The 23445-nt window shown below is 37.0% G+C and overlaps 1 protein-coding gene across 1 annotated transcript in view; it reads left to right on the top strand.

Moving 5' to 3' along the window:
- The window catches only part of LOC150085581 (venom phosphodiesterase-like), a 248321-nt gene that overhangs the window by 198281 nt on the left and 26595 nt on the right, over positions 1-23445 (top strand). Inside the window, exons 13-14 of the mRNA XM_090374609.1 lie at positions 5756-5935; positions 18002-18128. Of these exons, the coding sequence (XP_090230735.1) occupies positions 5756-5935; positions 18002-18128 (307 nt within the window). The remainder of the gene's footprint in view (positions 1-5755; positions 5936-18001; positions 18129-23445) is intronic.

The raw sequence follows: 23445 nt of genomic DNA, 5'->3' as shown, positions 1-23445 counted from the left end.
CTATAGGAACATCCCCTGAATCCAAGGATGCTCTCATAATTATGACGAAAGGTTTGCTTACCTCTTTTGCTACTTTTTTTTAATATATCTGGATAGATCCTATCAGCCTCAGGTGCTTAATTTCTTTTAGATTCAGTAATTTCTCTTCTGCTTTTTTCTCAGTTATAACAAAATCGTTTAGTTCTCAATTATCACTTGGTATACTTCTAGTGTTCCCAGAAGCACCGTATTATGCATCTACATTCACGTGAATGTAGTTGAAAAATATTTATTTATTTTGTCAGCAACGTGAACAGGATCATCAGTATTTATGCCATTCATATTTAGTGAACCAATGTTGTTCATTCCTTCCCTTCTACAGTTAACAGAAGCAAAGAATTCTTTGCTGCTTTTCTTTACATTCTTAGCCATGGACTCCTCATAATCTACCTTAGCTTGCCTTAATCCCACTTATTGACTTGATTTCAGACTAGTTTATACTTGCTTGTTGTTTATAATTGTTTGTTGTTCATTCCTTTCCTTCTGGAGTTAACAGAAGCAAAGAATTCTTTGCTGCTTTTCTTTGCATTAGTTGAGGCATATAATGCAAGAAAGCAAGCATATGGAGCATCAGCCAAAAAAAAAAAAAAAAAAAAAAACCTTCCCATTTCACCCATCCAGTCATCCCAAATGTTTGTCTAGTTCAGCCTTAAATTTATTATTTTATTATTAGCCATATGGTGCAAGGAAGCCTGAGGCTTATGCTGCACCAGCCAAAAAAAAGAAAAAAATTCCCCGACTTACCCTGAGAGAGAGAGAGAAAGTGTCAGAAGTAGAAAGGAACCACCAAGAAAGAGAAGAATGATGATATCCAGCTCAGGACCCTGAGTTTGCCAAGCCCATACTCACCAAATGTGAGCCTCTGGGGTTAAGCTATCAACTTCTACAACAACAGATGGAAGTTTGTTCCAGCCATCAACTACCTGCTGGCTAAAGGCAAAATTTCTTATTTTAGACTTATTTTTAAATTAAAGACATTCTTAGCCATGGACTCCATAATCTACCTTAGCTTGCCTTAACCCTCCTTATTGACTTGATTTCAAATTAGCTTGTCTTGCTGTTGGATTTCATGTGTTCTGCTATTCCATTATATATTTTAATTATATTTAATCATTATATTATAAGCTGTTGATTTAGGATTGCAGTTCCTCTTAGCAGTGTAGATAGAGAATACTGTCATCACATGAGGTTCATTCCTACAAAAATCTTGTAATACGTTGAAGTATAAATCATTGGCAAAATAAAGAAACAACAGACTCCTTCAGGTTAAACCAAATCTCCAGTCTTGACCATCCAGTTTCCATTCAAACCATAAAGAAGTAGTCAGACTTGCAAGACTGAGGATAGGTTATATACACCTTGCTCACTTTTATCTTCTTTCTGTCTCAGTCACTCTTCTCTCTGAATTGTCATGCTTAACTCACAATCCAACATGTCATAGTTGAAAGCCCTTTCTATAACAGAATATGGCAAACCACATTGTTATAAAGGCATGCAGTGCAAATCACTCCCGCTTTGAAACAAATTTTATGACAGATATAATATCAATGCAATTTTTACTTCTCTTCAAACAGGCCTCTGAGGTTGGGTATATTCATACTGTGGATTTTAGTGTTTTGCACCAACCTTGCGTAGAAATAAAACACAAAGAAAACTGGACTTGTATAGTTTATCGTAAAGTTAAATTTATGGTAAATACAGGTTATTATAATTTATTATAAACACAGTTTTTAAAAGTCCTGTTTTCTTTGTGTTTTTATTTCTACGCAAGGTTGGTGCAAAACACTAAAATCCACAGCAATTTTCACTTTCCTAAAAAAGATTCAGTGCTATGACAAAATTTGATGCTAAATTCTATTTAATGCACATATCTGACTTTTAATGGCACCTGTTATTTTCTACCATTGTTTGCTGCATAATAGCTTTTAGCTGCCATTGTGCCATATAACCTCCAATAACAACAACAGCAACAGTGAGGTTCTCTCAACTATATATATATAGAAACTTTTACAGTAGAAACCAAGAACTGCTGTATGACTTAATAGTTTGCCCACTTTCTGAGCATTGTATACATATTTGGAAATTGGTTTTCAGGAAGGATTAGGATATCTGGCATTTATATGATGACCTTGAAAAAATGAATTTTAAACACATCTTGAACTTTGAACATGTATTTTGCTACCAGATAACACATGTGCATGTACACAAACACACAGGAATCATAGATTTAAATTGAGAATGAAAGATTTTGCTGACTGAGCATAAGAAAATTTGCTTTTAGTCAAAGAGCACTTAGCTACTGGAACAAATTCCTGCCTAATATAGAAAGCTGGAGAGATTGTATATATTTAAAAAGAAATTAGATGAATACCTTAAAATAAATTAAGGAAAGATACACAGGTTGCAGTTAGCAGTATTTTTCTTTTATTATATTTATTTTATTTTTTAATGTTAATACTCTGTTTTTTGTGTTTTACAATATCTGTAGTCCAACCCATATATTATTAGCTGTAATGAAAGCTGACTCCTAATCAGTTCATTTTCAAATGATTGATTTGGAGTATATTGATTAGGCAAGCAAAGGCAGGAAGGCAAGAAATCTTTGGCAAAGGATGCTAAGAAGATCAGCAAGAATTTCTTTACTTATATAAACTCTAGAAGGAAGGCGATGAATCAGATTGGTCCACTCTTGATATCAGTGGTTCGACTGTTGATGTATGTATGTATGTATGATTTGGTTTTTAGGAGCATTAGCAGCTAAGGCCATATTGCTCCGGGGATATGCGGTGGTCATTCCCTGACCTTTCCGCATACTCCGTATTTGGTGATCACGGGCTCGAACCCGGGTCTAATCAAGAAGCGTGTGCTACGCACTGCTGCTCCTGCCCACCTGGCTACGGAGGCGCCGTTGACTGTTGATGATCCTGCTCAGATAGGGAGGAAAATGCCAGAAGGTAATCAAACTGAAACAGGATGCTTAGTGATTTTGTAATAACTGAGAACAAAGTGGGGAAGAAATTGTTGAAGTTAAACATAAGAAAGGCACCTGGGGTGGATGGGATTAAATCCAGTTATATTAAAGGAGGTGGCAAAGGAAGTAAGAAAACCCTTAACCATAATTATGAGAGCATCCTTGGACTCAGGGATAGTCCCCACAGACTGGAGATGTGCAAACATATACCCAATTCACAAAGGAGGATCTAAGGGTGTCACGAGTAATTACAGACCAGTTAGTTTAATTTCCGTTCTGGGGAAAATAATGGCGTCACTGGTTAAAGATGCATTTCAGGATCATCTAGACAAGACTGCAGTAATAATTCAGACACAGCATGGGTTTGTTAAGGGAAAGTCTTGTCTGACAAATTTGATTGGATACTATTAGCATTAGTAAAGGCACATGACGCAAGAAAGCAAGCTTATATAACATCAGCCAGAAAAAAAAAAAAAAAAGTTCTCATTTCACCTATCAGCTCTCTCCAAATGTTTGTCTAGTTCTGCCTTGAATATATTTAGGCTAATTCTACAACAGATGGAAGTTTGTTCCAGTAATCAACCACCCCGCTAGCTAAAGGCAAACTTCCACACATCTATCCTACAACTGTTTTTCATCAATTTGAAATTTATGCCCTCTCAGATGATTATTCTGAGCAAGAGAAAGAATCCTATCAGCATTGAGCATGCTCAAACCATTCAAGACTTTATACACCTCAATCAGATCACCTCGCAGGTGCCTAGTCTCCGGACACTGTAATTTGCAAAACTTAAGCCTTTCTTCCTAAGAGAAACCCTTTGTTCCATTCACTAATCTTGTTGCCCTTCTCTGTACTCATTCCAACAGCTCTACATCCTTCTTAAAATGAGGCCTCCAGACCTGTATACAGTACTCAAGGAGTGGCCTGACCATTGCCTTATACAAAGGGATAATCACCTCCTTATCCCTGCTAGAAATATTCCTGTATATCACTGACAATACACCATCCGCACTGCTCAGAAAACTTCTTATCTGCCTACACAATTACCCCCAGGTCCTTTTCATTCTCTACCACTATCAGTTTAGTACCGCACAGTTGATATGTTACTCTGGGGTTACTGCTTCCCATATGCAATACTTTAACATTTATTAATGTTAAACTTCAGTTGCCACCTCTCAGCCTACCTGCTCAACTTTTCTAGATCCTGTTGCAGCAGCCTACTGTCATTAGTGTCATTAACAACCCTGCTGACCTTTGTATTGTCTATAAACTTGGACATTAAGCCTGATATACCATCATCAATATCATTAATAAATACAGAAAACAACAATGGACCCAACACTGAACCCTGGGGGACTCCACTAATAACATTAGTCCACGAAGAGCAGTGTCCATTGATTACCACTCTCTGTCTTCTCCCACTAAACTATCCCTTTATCCATAGCAGCAATTTGCCTCCAATGATGTGGTCACAAATGAACTGGATGCAAAAAATAATTTTGATATCATATACTTAGATTTCAGAAAAGCTTTTGACACTGTTGCACATGGAAGATTACTGTACAAATTGGAGCAGTATGGTATTAAGGGTAAATCACTACAATGGATAAAAGGGTGTTTGAGTGGGAGAAGACAGAGAATGGTAATGGACGCTGCTCTTCGTGGACTTCCTGGACTTCGTGTTATTAGTGGAGTTCCCCAGGGTTTGGTGTTGGGTCCACTGTTGTTTTGTATATTTATCAATGATATTGATGAAGGTATATTAGGCTTAATGTCGAATGATACAAAGGTTGGCAAGTGTTAATGACAATAATGGCATGCTACTGCAGGATCTATAAAATTTGGGCAGATGGGCTGAGAAATGGTAACTGAATTTTAACATTGAAAAATGCAAAGTACTGCATATGGGTAGAAATAACTTCAGAGAAAAGTACCAACTGTGTATTTCTATCCTTAGAGGGATAGAAAACGAAAAAGATCTAGGAGTAATTGTACAGTCAGATATGAAGTTTTCTGAGCAATGCCGACAAGCTGCCAGAGCAGATCATTGGGTATTGTAAATGATATACAGGAATTTTGCTAGTAGGGAAAAAGAGATGATTATTCCTTTATATAAGACAATGGTCAGGCCATGCCTTGAGTATTGCATATAGGTCTGGAGGCCTCATTTTAGAAAGGATGTAGAGTTGCTTGAGTGTGTACAGAGAAGCGCAACAAGAATGGTGAGGGGAATGAAGGGGTCCTTTTACCAAGAAAAGCTTAAATTCTGCAAATTGAAGTGGCTGGATACTAGGCACCTGCGAGGTCACCTGATTGAGGTGTGTAAGGCCTTGAATGGGTTGAGCATACTGAATTCTGATGGGATTCTTCCACTTGCTCGGATTATGAACCAGAGGGGGCATAAATTCAAATCGTGGAAAGACAGTTGTAGAATAGATGTGCAGAAATTTGCCTTTAGCCAGCAGGTGGTTAATTGCTGGAACAAACGTTTAGAGGGAATGGATGTGTGAAATTGGTTTTTTTTTTTTTTTTGGCTGATGCTACATAAGCTTATATGCTTGCTTTCTTGCATCACATACCTCCATTTCCACTACTACTATAGGTAGGTCAGGTCAGTTTGGTTTATTTTCTTAATTTATTCAGTACATTTGTTTGCAATTAATCAGCTTCCAAACATTGAAAATAGTTAATTCTATTCAGATTTTTATATATTTTTGTTTATGTTATGTGATATTATATTGCAGACTTCACAAACCAAAGATACTGTGATAAATTCTACCATGCACCTTCCATGGGGAATTCCTGCTGTTTCAGCAGATATTGGAAGCAATTCCACATGCTTATTGATGAATACTGATTATATTTCGGCTTTCAGTAAGAAGATAAAGATGCCTTTGTGGACAGCATTTACCATCATGAATAAGGTAATTTAAAGAATTGCCTATTTAATTACCCCTTAATACAGTTTACTAATGTCAGAGGACTGTTTAGTGCTGCTTGTAAAATTGCTTTTCCTCATTTTATTAATTGCTGAATAGCAAGGTAACTTTTATAGCAATTGTGTTTAGTTCAGGTTAAGTAAAATAAATATATGAGTAACAATTGATATAGCAAATGCCCTTTGTACTGATAGAGCTTCTGTCCAAAAATGTAATGATGAGTAATTTTTATATTGGTTGTTTTTACTTTTATATTGATTGACTTCACTTCACAAAATTGCAAAATTGACTTCACTTTGTGGAACTTTTAGTTCCACAAAGTGAAGTCAATTTTGCAATTTTGTTTATAAAAAACATGTACAAAATATTAGAAATATGCCAGATAACCATGTGTAACCTCTTGCTCTATAGTATGTGATTTCCCTCATACAGTATTACTATTAGCCAAATAGGGCAAGGAAGCCACAGGCTTTTGATGCACTGGCAAAAAAAATTAAAAGCAAAATAAGAAATAACAAATTATGCACTTCCCTCCTCATGAAGGTAACTATCCAGTTGACCTTGGAGTATATTTCCTGTTTATAATTACATGCACTGTCTTTCTGTCCTTGCTGCTGATTTTTGTAATCAGAGAATTATAATTACCTAGCATTCTTGATCTTTTCTTCACCAGAAAACCTTAATAGGATGAAATCTTCAGTGTGAGTCACAAATTTTCACTATAATGAAAAATACACTCTGCACAAGGCAGAGTGCACTTTTTTTTTTGTATTCCATACAGTACCACATGTGAAATAACTTTGCATGATTCTCTCTCAATTTGTTATACATTTTGATAGTGGCATTATATAAATTGCATCTAAATGACTACAAATCCTTCAAGCATGTCTAGAAAGCAGTTAGCAAGTGCATCTACTAATACACTAGGAAAAAATTTCTCTGCTAAACACAAGGCAATCTGTTTAGTGGTGAAATTAGAAGTGTTAAAATGATTAAATGGCAGTGGACAGGCAACAGGAACCAGATAAGAATTTAACTTATCTTGAACCAGCAAATCTACAGTGATGATCATTCATGTAAATGCTGACAAAATTAAAGAATCTCTAAAGAATGTGATAACTCAGTTGCTAAATTAAGAAATATGAAAGGAAGAGAATATCAAGCATTCAGCTGCCCACCTCAGTGCTAATTTCATGCCACAGTTGTGTATCAGACAACACATTGGCATACCCATGGCAAAAAGCACTTGTCCCACAGGAGGTAATTATCCATCAGAGAAATGAAAAATTTATTTTGCAAAAAAGATAGGTGAAATAGGACCATAATATATTTGCAGGGGTGAAAGTTGATGTTTATAGAACAGTTATCATTTTTAAGGGCACAAAAGGTGATATTGTTGTACTCATTGGTACTAATTACCAATGAGTACATTGGTAATTAGTTTTTTATTAGTTGTGGTGGGGAAAATACCCACCACAACTAATAAAATGGTTTCTTTTAAAAACCATTTTATTAACAACTAATAGAATGGTTTCTTTTATTAGTTGTGGTGGGGAAAATACCCACCACAACTAATAAAAGAAACCATCACCAAAGTTCACAATAACACTAGTAACCCAAACAAAATTATTAACCACGTGAACAAGAATAAGACACACAAACCCCTTATCGCGCTCCCATATCATCAACAATACGCTAGAAGACTTCAACAGATTTTTAAAAATACAGATATAAAATTAATATTCACATCGTATAACAAATTAAGTTCCAAATTCAATTCATACAAGACAACACACGAGTACGAGACACAAGATTACAACAACATTATATATTTGATCAGGTGCCAATCAGATTGCCAAGCATGTTACATAGGCAGTACAACAGCAAAATTCGGGACATCAAAAATTTCCAACACGCGTGCATACTACCACTTTAACAGCTTCAAAACTAACTCAGCAAGTACAGAACTAACACAACACGTCCAATCTCAAAATCACAACCCACTCATCGATTCAGCCATCACAGTAATTAAATTAAATTCTAGCTACAAAATCCTTGAAAATGAAGCCCTCGTTATTGAATGGTTTAAGCGCCATACATCACTCAACGTGTTAAACAAAAAGATTCCCGCCAATTTCTCCCCCATTTGGAATTTAGCATGTATCAAGTTTCCACATGCACTGAAATGCATTTCGGGAACCCAACCCGCATATAACACAAGCGCGCTCTCTTCCCCCCCCTCCACTATAGCTAACTGAAGACGAGGAAACTCAAAAGTCGCTCGTGCGCGATTATTAGCTTATATTTTCCTTCCTTTTTTTTTTTTTTTTTTTCTCTACATTTAATTTAATTTAATTAGGCAACCATGGAAAGTGCACTTTCCTTTCTTAAAAATTTTTCTACAGCCCATAAATTTAAACCCATAATCCCTGTAAAGTATTAGAATCCTATAACCACTATGTATGTGGTAAAACCCTCCACCAGCTAAGCGGATTACTATGAGGTGAGTGCTGAAAATTAAGCTAAGCTATACATACGATCTAGTTATCACATTACAGCACATAAGGACTCCTTAAAATATCAAAAGATCCAAATACATAATATCAAAGTTATTCCCTGCATCCAGTTCTTTTGTGACTACATCATAGTATCCAATCAAATTGGTCAGGCAAGACCTGCCCTTAACAAAACCATGCTGCGTCTGAGCTATAACTGAATTCTTGTCTAGATGATCCTGCAGTGCTTCTTTAACCAGTGCCTCCATTAATTTACCTGGAACAGAAGTTAAACTAACAGGTCTATAATTACTTGCGTCAGCCTTTGATCCTCCTTTGTGAATTGGAGTTACATTTGCACATCTCCAGTCTATGGGTACCTCCCCTGAGTCCAAAGAAGCTCTCATAATTATGGCTAGGGGTTTGCTTACTTCAATTGCTGCCTCCTTTAATATAACTGGATAGATCCCATCCACCCCAGGTGCCTTTTTTATGTTTATCCTCAACAATCTCTCCTCCACTTTCCTCTCAGTATTACAAAATCATCCAGCTCACTGCCAATGTTTACTTTACCTACATCATTCTCCTTCCTGAATAACTCCTCATGCGTGAATGTAGATGCAAAATACTCGTTTAGATTGTTAGCCACCTGAGAAGGATCCTCAACTGTTGAACCATCAATATCCAGTGGACCAATCTGATTCATCCCTTTCCTTCTTGAGTTTAAATAGGTAAAGAACTCTTTTCTGTTTTTCTTTGCATCCTTTGCCAAGGATTTTTCGTAGTCTGCCTTTGCCTGCCTAATCTCCTTTGTGACTTGGTTACAGACCAACTTATATCTATCATATGCTTCCATGTCACCCATTAATTTGTATGTATCCCATGCATTTTTCTTCTCTGCCACATGTCTCATTAGTTCATCTGACAACCATTTAGGCCTAAACCTTGAACAATATTTCTTAGTTGGTATGAAAAGCTTAGTAGCTTCCAAGATTAATTCTTTGAATGCTTCCCATTTTGAATTTGCTGTTGGTAACATCGTCAGTTGGTTCCACCGTATAGAATTTAAATACTGTCTCAGACCACCGTAGTCACTTTTACGAAAGCAAAAACTCTTCCCTTTACAGTAGTTACCTCTTTGAGTAAATTCCACTTCAGCACACTGTGATCACTGCCACCTAGTGTTTCCTTTATGTGCAGAGTCTTGATGCATGAAGAATCACTACTGATAATCAGATCAAGAGTATTGCTCCCTCTTGTTGCCTCACGAACATGCTGATGTAGAAAACAATCATCCATTAAATCCACAAAAGCCTTGCTAGTGTGCGAGTGACCAACCCACAAATTCCAGTCAATATCTGGGAAATTAAAATTAGTGAAGGGAACAAAAGAGTGCTTACTAAGAAAGACTTCAATTCTGGAAACTAGGTACTACAAGGAGATCTGACTGATGTGTTTAAAGTAGGTGAATAAAGTAGGTTTAATCTAAATTCTGATGGCATCCTTACACTTTCTCAGACAACACACACATACACACTTGGGTGGATAAATTTAAGTTGAAGAAGGATGGTTGCAGGATAGATGTACGAAAATTTGCTTTCAGCCAGCAGGTAGTTGATTGTTGGAACAAACTTCCATCTGTTGTTTTGGAAGTGTAGTTTGAATAATTTAAGGAAGTATTAGATTATTAGAGGGGTTTGGAGAACTGGTGTGGGAAGTGGTGTTTTTTGCAGGCCTATTTTGTCCTTTCATCTGTTTTTGTGGTCACAGGATTTAAACTTCATAGATACTACAATAGCTTTAATTCTCACAGTAGAAGAAACTTGCCTTTATAATGAGTTGTCCCAGTACTGCACTATTTTTAGGCAAATGGTCTATCCAAAAGGTTAATTGATCATTGTAAAAGCCAAGACTGTTATAACAACCTGTTTCATGATTAACTGGTCTCATTAGATAGTAGGAGGCACTGGAGAAAACATGCAGAAAATGCATGTTTTCTCCAGTGAAGAAGATGCTCAATGTGAGGTTTCTATGCTTAATATTTATTGAAATGTGCTCCTCTCACTCCGCTTGCCCACTAGATACCCTCTCTAAAGTCTGAAAAATTATAAAACCCATTCCTATCAAACCTGACGGTGCCAGATTTTAAAGTTTCCTCTATTTTAAAAGAAACAGCAAAAGAAGTAAACAAACTTTTGGTCATTTATTATGAGAGCAACCTTTAATTTGGAGGGGGGAGGGAGATACTGAATTGGAGATGTGTAAAATGAGTGGAAGATCAAAAGGCAGTGTAAGTAATTACATACCTGTAAGCTTGACCTTTTTCAGGGAAAAATAATGTAGTCAGTGGTTAAAGAAATAGTGCAGGATTATCTTGGCAGGAATGCAGTTATGTGGAAATGATTAACAAATCCAGTATGGATTTGTTAAGGGAGACCCTGTCTGATCAGTCTGATTAGCTATTATGATACAGTAACATAGAGCTGGATGTAAAAAAAATAACTCTGACATCATAAACTTAGATTTTAACAAAGCCTTTGACACTATTCCATGATTTTGAGCAGTGTGGCTTTAGGGGGAAATTACTGTTGGATAAAGGAATGGTTGAGTAGAAGAAGAAGAAGGTAGAGTGGTTATCAATGGGCACTCTTCTTTTTACCGATGTTATTAGTGGAGTCCTCCATGGTTTCAGTGTTGGGCCCATTGGTGTTTTATATATTTATTATTGATAATGATGAAGGCTTAATGTATATGTTTGCAGATGATTCAACAGTTATCAGGAATCACAGCAGAAGTGACAATTTGGGTTTAACCTTGATAAATGCAAGGTACTGCATACGGACAATACAGTATTAATTCCTAATTCAAATCAAAAGGGACTATGAAGCCTAATAAGTCCTATTATTATTATTATTATAATCTTAAATTATAGGTGAAAACCTCATACCATTGAGTAGGACTGTTAATTTTTCAACACTCAATCGCGAATGATTATAATATGAACTTACCCCCCCATGTATTGTCATAAATGAATCAATTTAAAATAACTATTAATTAAAATAAGCATGTATTCAACTCTTATATCACATCAAGGGAATCGGAAAGAATCACGGAAAGACGGCGGCCACCAACCTCCAAAAACCAACCAACACCATAAGCCATCATGAGAATTGAAAAACAATTGTCGCGAAATTCTAAAATCAACGGCACTAATAAATTAATTCACACATAAGTTAATAATGATTTTAAAGTTTAAAGACTATATACATGGGGATAAGTTCATATTATAATCATTCGCGATTGAGTGTTGAGAGATTAACAGTCCTACTCAAAGGTATGAGGTTTTCACCTATAATTTGAGGGGACCATCAAGCTCTCAGCTGCCCACATCAATGCCAGAGCTTGCACTTGATCATCATGCAACACAGCAGCAACCCACAAGGCAGAGTGCACTAGTCCCACAGGAACTAGTAGTTGTTGGTACTCTATTATCAGGGAAATGGGGAACATGCTATGTAAAAAGGATAGGTGGAGCAAGACCAGAGTATGTCTGCCAGGGGCAAAAGTGGATGACGTTGTAGAGCGGATATCATCTTTTAAGGCCACAAAAGGTGATATTGTTCTACACGTTGGCACTAATGATATTAAAAGTAGGAGACCGGCGGAATTACTTAACAAGTACAGGTCACTGTTGAAAAAAAGCAGTAAATTAGGGCTGAATTTGAAAGTGTCTGCAATTCTACCCAGACACGATAGGAGGAAGTATATGATGATAGCCTTGTCGATCAATTCGGCCCTGGAAAGATTGTGCAAAGCTCATGGGGTAGAATTTTTTTCAGCCTGGTCTGTACTTATTAACAGGAGAGACTGCTTTTACAGGGATGGGATACACTTAAGTAGAAAGGGTGCAAAAATATTTGCTGATGCTATCGAGACAGTGTTAGGTAAGTCGGAAAACTGTAGCTTGGGGGGGGATACAAGGACTATAGTAGATTAACAGTAGCCACTGGCAGAGGTGAAAGTGATTCTTGCACTGTTTCTATTGGAATGATCAGCAGCCTGGAAAACAAGATGCAGGGTATTTCAGGAACTGCTGGGAGTCATTGCAGTACAAGTAAACACATGGGTTGTGTTAGGGTAGCTAAGAATAGGAACAGGTGCATGTATACACCTGTTCCTATTCTTAGCTAAGAATAGGAACAGGTGCATGTATACTTGCATGTACACCAATGCTAGGAGTTTGGTAAATAAATTTGATGAATTTGAAGTATTGCTCAAAACAATACTTCAAATTCATCATTGATATTGTTGGGATATCTCTGATATCCCAACAATATCAATGGCAGATATTGTTGGGATATCAGAGACATTGTGTCACACACATATAAGGAATGGAAAACTGGAATTTGGGGAGTACAATGTGTACAGGAGGGGTTATGCTATTAGTTAAGAAACACACAAAATCCAAGGAAGTGAAGCCAGTTGACATCGCTGGACAGTGCATTGTCGAGCCAGTTTGGAGTGACATAAGCATAGGGAGATCAAAATTGAGAGTAGGAGTGCGTTATAGGCCTAGTGACTCTAATGAGTATAATAAGAAACTGTACAGTGAAATAGAGTGGTCCAGTAAATCAGAGAGTCTTATAATGGGGGATTATAATTTCCCAGATATCGACTGGAATTTGTGGGTTCGTCACTCACACACTAGCAAGGCTTCTGTGGATTTATTGGATGATGGTTTTCTACATCAGCATGTTCGGGAGGGAACTAGAGGGTGTAATACTCTTGATCTGATTATCAGTTGTGATTCTTCATGCATTAAGAATCTGCATATAAAGGAACCATTAGGTGGCAGTGATCACAGTGTGCTGAAGTGGGGTTTACTCAAAGAGGTAGCAGCAGTGGCAAGTGATACAAGAAAGCAAGTGTATGAACTTATGCAGCATCAGCCAAAAAAAAAAAAATCACACCATTCCCTCCAAATGCCTGTCCAGTTCCTCCTTAAATTTATTCAACCTATCAACTTCCACAATGACAGATGGAAGTTTGTTCCAGCAATTAACCACCCGCTGGCTAAAGGCAAATTTCCGCACATCTATTCTACATCTGTCTTTTCTTAATTTGAATTTATGCCCCCTTAGGTTCGTAATCTGAACAAGTGGAAGGATCCCATCAGAGTTCAGCGTGCACAACCCATTCAAGGTCCTTTACCCCCGATGGTAGTTACCATCAGGGTTAAGGGAAGGGTTTTTGCTTTCATAAAGGCGACTATGGTGGTCTGAGACAGTATTTAAATTCGATATGGTGAGACCAACTGATGATGTTACCAACAGCAAATTCAAAATGGGAAGTATTCAAAGAATTTATCTTGGAAGCTACTAGGCTTTATATACCAACTAAGAAATATTGTTCAAGGTTTAGGCCTAAATGGATGTCAGATGAACTAATGAGACATATGGCAGAGAAGAAAAATACATGGGATACATATAAATTAATGGGCAACATGAAAGCCTGTAATAGATATAAGCTGGTCTGTAACCCAGTCACAAAGTAGATTAGGCAGGCAAAGGCAGATTATGAGAAATCTTTGGCAAAGGATGCAAAGAAAAACAAAGAGTTCTTTACCTATGTAAACTCTAGAAGGAAAGGACTGAATCAGATTGGTTCAACTGTTGATGATCCTGCTCAGGTGGCTAAGAAACTAAATGAGTATTTTGCATCTACATTCACCCATGAGGAGTTATTCAGGGAGGGTAATGCCAGAGGTGAGTTCAACTCTGGCAGTGAGCTAGATGATTTTGTAATAACTGTGAGGAAAGTGGAGGAGAAATTGTTGAAGATAAACATAAAAAAGGCACCCGGGGTGGATGGGATCTATCCAGTTATATTAAAGGAGGCAGCAAAGGAAGTAAGCAAACCCTTAGTGATAATTATGAGAGCTTCTTTGGACTCAGGGGAGGTACCAATGGGCTGGAGATGTGCAAATGTGACCCCAATTCACAAAGCAGGATCAAAGGGCAACACAAGTAATTATAGACCTGTTAGTTGAACTTCTGTTCCAAGAAAATTAATGGAGGCACTGGTTAAAGAAGCACTGCATGATCATCTAGACAAGACTTCAGTTATAGCTCGGACACAGCATGGTTTTGTTAAGGAAAAGTCTTGCTGACCAATTTGATTGGATACTATGATGTGGTCACAAAAGAACTGGATGCAAGATATAACTTTGATATCATATATTTGGATCTTAGAAAGACATTTGATACTGTTGCGCATGGAAGACTGCTGAACAAATTGGAGCAGTGTGGCATTGGAGGCAAATTGCTGCTATGGATAAAGGGATGGTTGAATGGGAGAAGACAGAGAGTGGTAATCAATGGACACTGCTCTTCGTGGACTTATGTTATTAGTGGAGTCCCTCAGGGTTCAGTGTTGGATCCATTGTTGTTTTCTGTATTTATAAATGATATTCATGATGATATGTCAAGCTTAATGTCCAAGTTTGCAGACAATACAAAAGTTGGCAGGGTTGTTAAGGGCACTAATGACAATACGCTGCTGCAACAGGATCTAGAAAAGTTGAGCAGATGGGCTGAGAGGTGGCAAATGAAGTTTAACATTGACAAAGGTAAAGTACTACATATGGAAAGCAGTAACCCCAGAGTGACATAATAACTCTGTGGTACTACACTGACAGTGGTAGAGAATGAAAAGGACCTGGGGGTAATTGTGCAGGCAAATATGAAGTTTTCTGAGCAATGTAGACGGTTTGCAAGAGTAGCTCAGTGTCTTGTCAATGATATACAGGGATAAGGAGGTGATTATCCCCTTGTATAAGGCAATGGTTAGGCCACAACTTGAGTACTGTATACAGGTCTGGATACCTCATTTCAAGAAGGATGTAGAGCTGCTGGAACGAGTACAGAGAAGGGCAACAAGATTAGTGAATGGAACAAAGGGTTGCTCTTACAAAGAAAGGCTTAAGTTTTGCAAATTACAGTGTCTGGAGACTAGGCACCGGCGAGGTGATCTGATTGAGGTGTATAAAGCCTTGAATGGTTTGAGCATGCTCAATGCTGATGGGATTCCTCCTCTTGCTCAGAATAATCAACTGAGAGGGCATAAATTCAAATTGAGGAAAGACAGGTGTAGGATAGATGTGCGGAAGTTTGCCTTTAGCTAGCGGCTAGTTGGTTAGTGAAACAGACTTCGATCCTTTGTTGTGGAAGTTGATACCCTAAATAAATTTAAGGGTGAGCTGGACAGGTATTTGGAATGAACGGGGGGTGAAATGGGAGCGGGTTTTTTTTTGGCTGATGCTGCATAAGCTTGCTTTCTTGTATCATACGCCTCTGTTAATGCTAATTTAAAATTAATTAGTATTAATTCCAGAATAACATACCATTTAGGTGGTACCATATTCAAGGTGGTGGAGAATGAAGAGACTTAGGGGTCATGGAATTCTTTGAGCAGCAGACAGGCTGCTAGGATAGCTCATGGTGTTCTATGATCGATATCCAGAAATTCAGCCAGCAGTGATAAGGAGATGATTATACCATTGTATAAGGTAGCGTTTCCCAAACTGTGTTCCGTGAGATGTTAACAGGTATTCCATGGAAATGTAATTAATTAATAAAAATTATAATAAAATAAATAAATAAATTTTGCATATTTGTAGTTGACACCACTTTTGTATCATTATAATTTTTAACTTTATTTTTTTTTTTGGTTATTAATATACTGGCATAGACTAATAATCAAATAGACCGCAGAACACTATTTTGGCAGGCTTTCGCATAAAGAAGTATGCTTTGTAAAATAATAAGAGGAGTTTACCTCAATATAGTACGTAGAACACTTCCGTATGATAATCTCCAGAAATTAAAGCGAAAAAATGGAGAGTATCATACGAAAGTGTTCTACATATTATATTGAGGTAAACTCCTCTTATTATTTTACAAATATTAATATCAACGTAGAACGTATTGAGTATTACATCTCTGATTCATACTATATAAAGAAGTATGTGTACAGGTAATGAATGACATATACGAAAAAGTAGAAATGTAGTGATCTAATATGCCATTCGTATCCATAAGTCTTCCCCCCCCACTACTCTGTCTAACTCGCAGTGTACACCCCACACAATTTATCAGTTAATAACGTCCAAACTTGGCCTTTTATATTATAGTGTTAACCCCCCTCTTTTTTTTTTTTTTCTCACATAGGCCCTTGCCACTGAAATCTTTGGAAACTAGGTGGCACGGCCTGCCAGAGTACAAAATAAAATCTACTGGGTACCTGGGCCAAGTGCAGTAACAGTGGGTCCCAATGGCTAAATGGTCAGAAGAACAATGGTGCACAACGCTACACAAAGCAGAGATGGGGGAACCCCTGGTGCCGTCAGACAATTAACACACTTTTCACTTTGAGGGTACTTGGCTTCTTATTATTTCTCCTTTTTAAATTCAGCTTAGTTTTAATATTCAAATACTAGTGGACCTATGCAGTAGAACAGTCCTACAATTTGAGAACTATGTTTTAATCATACCTGTAAGCCTGTATTATTGTTTTGTGGACGACCGGGCTAGCCGGGTGGGTAAAGTGCCTGCCTAGTAACCCAAAGGTCGTGGGTTCGAATCCTGCCTCGGGCCTGGATATTACGATGGTGCTGCACTATCCAGTTGGATCTCGTGGCCACGATACACAAAGGAAGCAGGAAAAAACTGGTTCCTTCGTGTATTGCTCACATCATACGATAAAAAAAATAAAATTGTTTTGTGAATAATGTTGGTGTGTTTTTTGGTTTTTTTTAAACTTTTTTTATTATTAGCTATAGTAGCAGGCCTCTATAATAAAACTGCATCACAGTTCAAGAAAATCAAGAATCTTTAATGTAACTTCAAGCAGTGTGACACAGAAGTACACTAATAGACATTAAGCTCTATTTTTTTAAAAGTAGTGTCTAATATCATTATTTTTATTATTGAAATAAGACTGTAACATGTTTGAGCATTTCTTATTATTGACTATGCCTGTAACATGTCTGAGCATTTCTTATTATTGACTATGCCTGTAACATGTCTGAGCATTTCTTATTATTGACTAAGCCTGTAACTTGTCTTCCCTCTTGAAATTCTTCCTTCAAATCTGAGAAAAATCTGATAGTTTGTGGGTGAATAAATTCTACAACATCCATTTTAAAATTGCATCACCCAGTTTCCTTATTTTTTTCTTATTGTAATTTGTATTTAAAAAAAAAACTAGAAATAAGTTGCTTATAATATTTAAATAGAGGAAAGTTGCATTTCTAGAATTATTTGAGAAATAAAAATAAAATACACAGATTTTGTACTATAGAATAATATATGATATTATAGTTTAATTATATGTATCAATAAATGAATATATTTTATGCACAGAAACAACTCTTTTTTGACATTATATGATTCCATTGTTAATTTGAGTTTCTCAGTTTTTATGCTATTTTTAAGCCTCATACGTTTTTTTTTTTTTTTATTTTGCATCTCTTGTGTATGTTTTTGTATATTTTTAGTCTGAAGAAAATGTACAGAATTGTTGGAGTCCAGATTCAAGAATAAGAATTGAAAATAGCATGAGTTGCTATAATATTAATAACTTTAAAATAAGGAGTTTGGAACTTCATCCTTTATTTCCTTCAGGTATTTTTTTTTTTTTTTTTGCATCATATAAATAGTTTTAAGAAAAATTAAGAGTTTTCACATTCTATATGAAAGTTAGCTAATCAGCCATACTGATTAACCTGTAAATAAGAATGGATAAACATGTAGGCAACCCCCAAGACAGAATGTACTGGTCCTACAGGAGGTAGTTATTTGTGACTCTATCATCAGGGAAACTGGAAATATATTGTGCAATAAAAAGGATAGATGGAATAGGACCAGGGCAAAGATAGAAGACAGCAGATTTCATCTTTTAAGGGCACAAAAGGTTGTACACGTTGGTACTAAATGATATTAAGAGTAGGAGATCTGAGGACAGCAATGTTGGGAAAAAGTTGAGTTAGGATTAAATTTGAAAATATCTGCAATTCTGCTCCCACATTAGAGACTGTGCAAGGCTTATGGGGTAGACTTTTTCCTGTGTGGTCCGTGCTTGTTAACAGGGGAGACTGTTTTTACAGGGCTGTGATACAATTAAATAGGAGGACTGCAAGGATATTTGCTGGTCAAGGCAGCGTTAGGTTGGTTCAAATCTGTTAGCTTCGTGGGGGGGGGGCAAGAATACATAGAGCCACAGGTAGTGGCGAAAGCAATTCTTGCACCACTTCTATTTATCCGGTTATATTCAGGGAGGCAGTAAAGGAGGTAAATAAACCGTTAGCTATAATTATGAAAGAATCTTTCAATTTAGGGGACTCCCTGTGGATTTGCAAATGTATCCCCATTTTATAAAGGGGGGGGATCAAAAGTTGACATGAGTAATTACAAACTTGTTAGCTTAATTTCTTTTCCAGGGAAAATAATAGAGTTATTGGTTAAAGAGGTAAAGCAGGACCATATAGACAGGATTGCAATTATACTGCAGTCATAGCCATGGATTTGTTAAGGGAAAATCTTATTCCCTCACTTTTCTCTTTGAAATTTTTATTTGACAAGGTTATAGTCCCAATATTAATTGTAGAGTTACCCCCTTTGTTTATTGCCCGAAGGTGCGACAGAAAATTGATATTTGCATCAAATATAACTCCATCAAATGAAGCCTGGAACAGAAGGAAATCTCTTAGTCTTGACATTCCTAGTGAAAATCTATGCCGTTATATTCTTAAGAAATGTAGAGAAGTTCCCATTCTTAAACATCTGTCATGTGTTGTAATATGGAATATACTCAGTGGTCATGGCAAAGAAGTTTTTAGTCAACTAGAGTTGCCCCATACACTCTGATTCCTTATTTAAGTCAATGTGAAACTGAAAGAATTTTTTTTTTTTCACTGTTTCAACCATCATGTAATGTTTGTACAATAGCTTTTTGTACAGTATTGGGTATGTTGAGGGTCTGACGGCTCCTGGGATTTCTCCCATCTTCGCATATGTTCTATGTATCGGACAAGCCAGGGATTTAAAAGTGTGTGGGGTATGTTGTGTCCATTGTTCGTCTGTCTGGCCTGTTATCTGCTGGGCCCCTAGTAAGACCCGACGTTACCAATAATTGTGTACATATGGGGAAATCATGTTAATAAAATTTTATTTTCCTGTTGGCAGGGTTGTTAATGACAATAATTACAGTGCGCTACTGCAATGTGATCTAAAAAAGTTAAGATGGGCTGAGGTGGCAATTGAAGTTGAACATTGACAAATGCAAAGTATTGCATATAGGTTAACAGTAATCCCAAAGTAATGTACCAACTGTGTGGTACTACACTCAGGGTAGTGGAGAATGAAAAAGACCTAGGGTAATTGTGCAATCAGATATGATAGATATAAAACAATAGCTCATGGATTCTTATCAATAATATATAGGAATTTTGCTGGCAGGGATAAGGAGGTGATTATCCCCTTGTATAAGGCAGTGGTCAGGCCATGCCTTGAGTACTGCATACAGGTCTCATTTTAGGAAGAATGTAGAGCTGATGGAACACATACAGAGAAGGGCAATGAGATTGGTGAATGGAACAAAGGGTTGCTGTGTTACCCAGAAAGGCCTAAGTCTGCAAATTGAAGCGTCTAGAGACTAGGCACCTTTGAGGTGATCTGATTGAGGTGTATAAGGCCTTGAATGGTTTGAGCAACCTCAATACTGATGGGACTCTTCGTCTTGCCCTGAGGGGGCATAAATTCAAATTGAGGAAAAACAGTTGTAGAATAGATGTGCATAAATTTGCCTTTAGCCAACGGGTGGTTGAGTGCTGGAATGAACTTCCATCTGTCGTGGAAGTTGATAGCTTAAATAAATTCAAGGCAGAACTAGACAAACGTTTGGAGTGAATGAATGGGTGAAATGGGAAGGGTTTTTTTTGGCTTATGCTGTTTAAGTTGATTTCTTGCATCATATGTCTATGCTAATTTTATCTGACTAATCTGATTGAATACTATGATGCAGTAACAAAGGAACTGGATGAAAAAATAATTTTGATATCAAATACTTGGATTTCAGGAAAGCTTTTGATACTGTTGCACATAAAAGACTGTTGTATAAATTGAAGCAGTGTGGCATTAAGGGAAAGTTAGTGTTTTGAATAAAGGAATGGTTGAGTGATAGAAGACAAATTTGTTTATTAATGGACAGATATGTCTTGTGGACTTATGTTATTAGTATAGTCCCCCACGGGTTCAGTTCTGGGCCCATTTTCGTCTATATTTATTAATGATATTGATGCAGATATATCAGGCTTATGTCAAAGTTTGTGGATGATACAAAGGTTGGTTAATGACAGTAATAAAGGTATGCTACCATGACAAAGTCTAGAAAAATTAGGCATATGGGCTGATAAATGGCAGTTGAAATTCAATGTAGACAAATGCAAGGTACTGCATATGGGTTTCAGTAATCCTAGATTAATGCTCCAACTGTGGGTGCTACCCTCAGGATAGTAGTAAAATGAAAAAAGACCTGGGGATAATTGTGCAGTCAAAAAAATGAGAATTTCTCAGAGAACTTCATATCTGTTCTCCATGCAGACAAGCTACCAGGACAGCTCATGGGGGTTTTGTCAATGATATACAGGAACCATGCTGGCAGGAATAAGGTGGTGATTATCCCATTGCACAAGGCCATTGTTAGGTCACATCTTGAGTACTGCATACATGTGTGGAGGCTTAATTTCAGGAATGACATATGATTGCTAGAATGGGTGCAGAGAAGGAAAAGATTAGTAAAGGGAATGAAAGGGTGGTCTTACCACAAAAGGCTTTAGTTCTGAAAATTGCAATGTCTAGAGACTATGCACCTGCAAGCTGATCTGACTGAGGTGTTTAAGGCTTTTAATGGATCGAGCAAGTTCAGTGCTGATGGTATTCTTTCTCTTGCTTAGACTACACACATTAGTGGTCATAAATTCAAATTGAGGAAGGATGGTTGCTGGATAGATGTGTAGAGGTTTGCCTTCAGCGAGTAGATGGTTGATTGTTGGGAAAAACTTATCTGTTGTTTGAATAAATTCCAGAAAGAACTACACAAATTATTGGAGGAGATGGACAGGTGTTGTAGGTTTTTTTTTTTTTTTCCCCCAGCCGATGCTTTATAAGCTTGGTTTCTTGCATCATATGCCATTACTAATATTGTTATAATAATATATATGAGGGGCACTCTGAAACTAATACATCCAAATTTCTTTTTGGATACCACTGCAGGTATTCCAATTTAAATAGTGCATAACATACAATTTAAATTGTACGTTATGCACTTCACGTCTTCAAGTACTGAAATTTATTTTTTCACATTCACCACCACTTTGTATACATTTTCTCCACTGCTGAACTGGAGCCAAATTCCCCCCCCCCTTCCTGGTAAAAGTTGCTGTCAGCTACCAAGAACCACATTTTCGCTGATGGTGATGACAGCATCATTATTGGTGAATGTTCCTTACAATGGCAAAGCAGATGATAGTACAAGAGGTCAGGACTCTATGATGGATATGGCATTCACTCAAATTCAATAATGGTTTTCCTTGTCAGGATGCTGATATAGGATCTAGCATTGTCATGCTGAAGGGGAAATTTTCTTGCAATTCTTGTTCTCCACATATTAAGCAGAATTTATCATGTGTCCCCATTCCAGAAAAAAATATAGAAGAAATGATTTTTCCATTGGATGGCTTGAGCCTAATTTTTCTTCTTTATCAGTGAATCCTTGTGTTACCACTCCACAGACTGCCAGTTTGACTCCAGTTCATAGTGGTGCAACCAGGTCTCATATTTGATGATTATGCTGTCAGAAAATCATTGCCCATGGTCTCATACTACTCCAGAATATTTGCACAAGCCTGTATTCTCTACTATACATGATCTGGTATTAGCATTTGTGGAACCTGTCTGACACCCAATTTCCTGTATCTCAGATTATCCAGAATTGTTTTTGATGCATTAAAGCTTATTTCCACTTTCACATATGTTTCTCACGTCTTATTGTGTAGGTCTTCCCAGATCAATCTATCCACTCTCTCTTCATTTTCTGCCATCAAGAATGGCCTGACTTTTTCATATCCTTCAATCCACTTCCACCATCACTGACACACCTAACCACTCAGTGGGGTTAGTGTTCTCTGCATTCAGGAACTCGATGTCATTCTATTTTCACAGACGACTGCATCCCTCCCACTTGGCAATAAGTGTCAAGATGCAGGGATGTAGTAGGATATCAGCAGCAATGTTAAAACTTTTTTTACCATCACTGAATTTTGTATGCAACATCACATGAACAGTTAAATGATTTGGCATCAATAGTTTGGAGCAGCCTTTGTATATATTACATAATAGAATCACATGATTTTGAAACTTTAGAAATGTGGGACCTATGTGCATCTAAACTTACAGATATACTAAATTAGCAATAGGTTTGGGCATGCATGCCCAGTCAATTTGTGGAGACGAAGAAAAAGAAACGAGCTATTTTCATGCTACGGTTCGATTGACATTAAGGTTAGAGTATTAGATAGTATTGCTGTTCTCTTGATGAACTGTGTGAAAAAGACCTGAATTCCATTCTTATTGCTGAAGTTGAAAATTATATCCTATCAAAAAAAGGATGAACTTTTATGGACTTAATTCATACCATGGCTGAGTTAATCAGTCTCGGGTATGAATTGCATAGTTTGTCTCCTAAAAACTTGGCTTCTTCATTCCTGAAAACATTCAAATTAGCCACTGAATGTTTGACTTGGATCATTATGGCCTTAGATGCCAACGTACTATAAAATAACAAACAACAACAGATCCCTGAATGCAAATATTTTGTAGACACTGTGTATTGATGCTTCATGGACTTAACTTATCTCTCTTGATGCATAATCGAAACAGCAAT

This window comes from Mastigoproctus giganteus, chromosome 5 (assembly GCF_048544385.1).
Source record: "Mastigoproctus giganteus isolate SK-2022 chromosome 5, ASM4854438v1, whole genome shotgun sequence".
NCBI classification, from domain to species: domain Eukaryota; kingdom Metazoa; phylum Arthropoda; class Arachnida; order Uropygi; family Thelyphonidae; genus Mastigoproctus; species Mastigoproctus giganteus.
The sequence above is the reverse complement of the archived record's forward strand: the minus strand, read 5'-3'. Positions and strand labels throughout refer to the sequence as shown.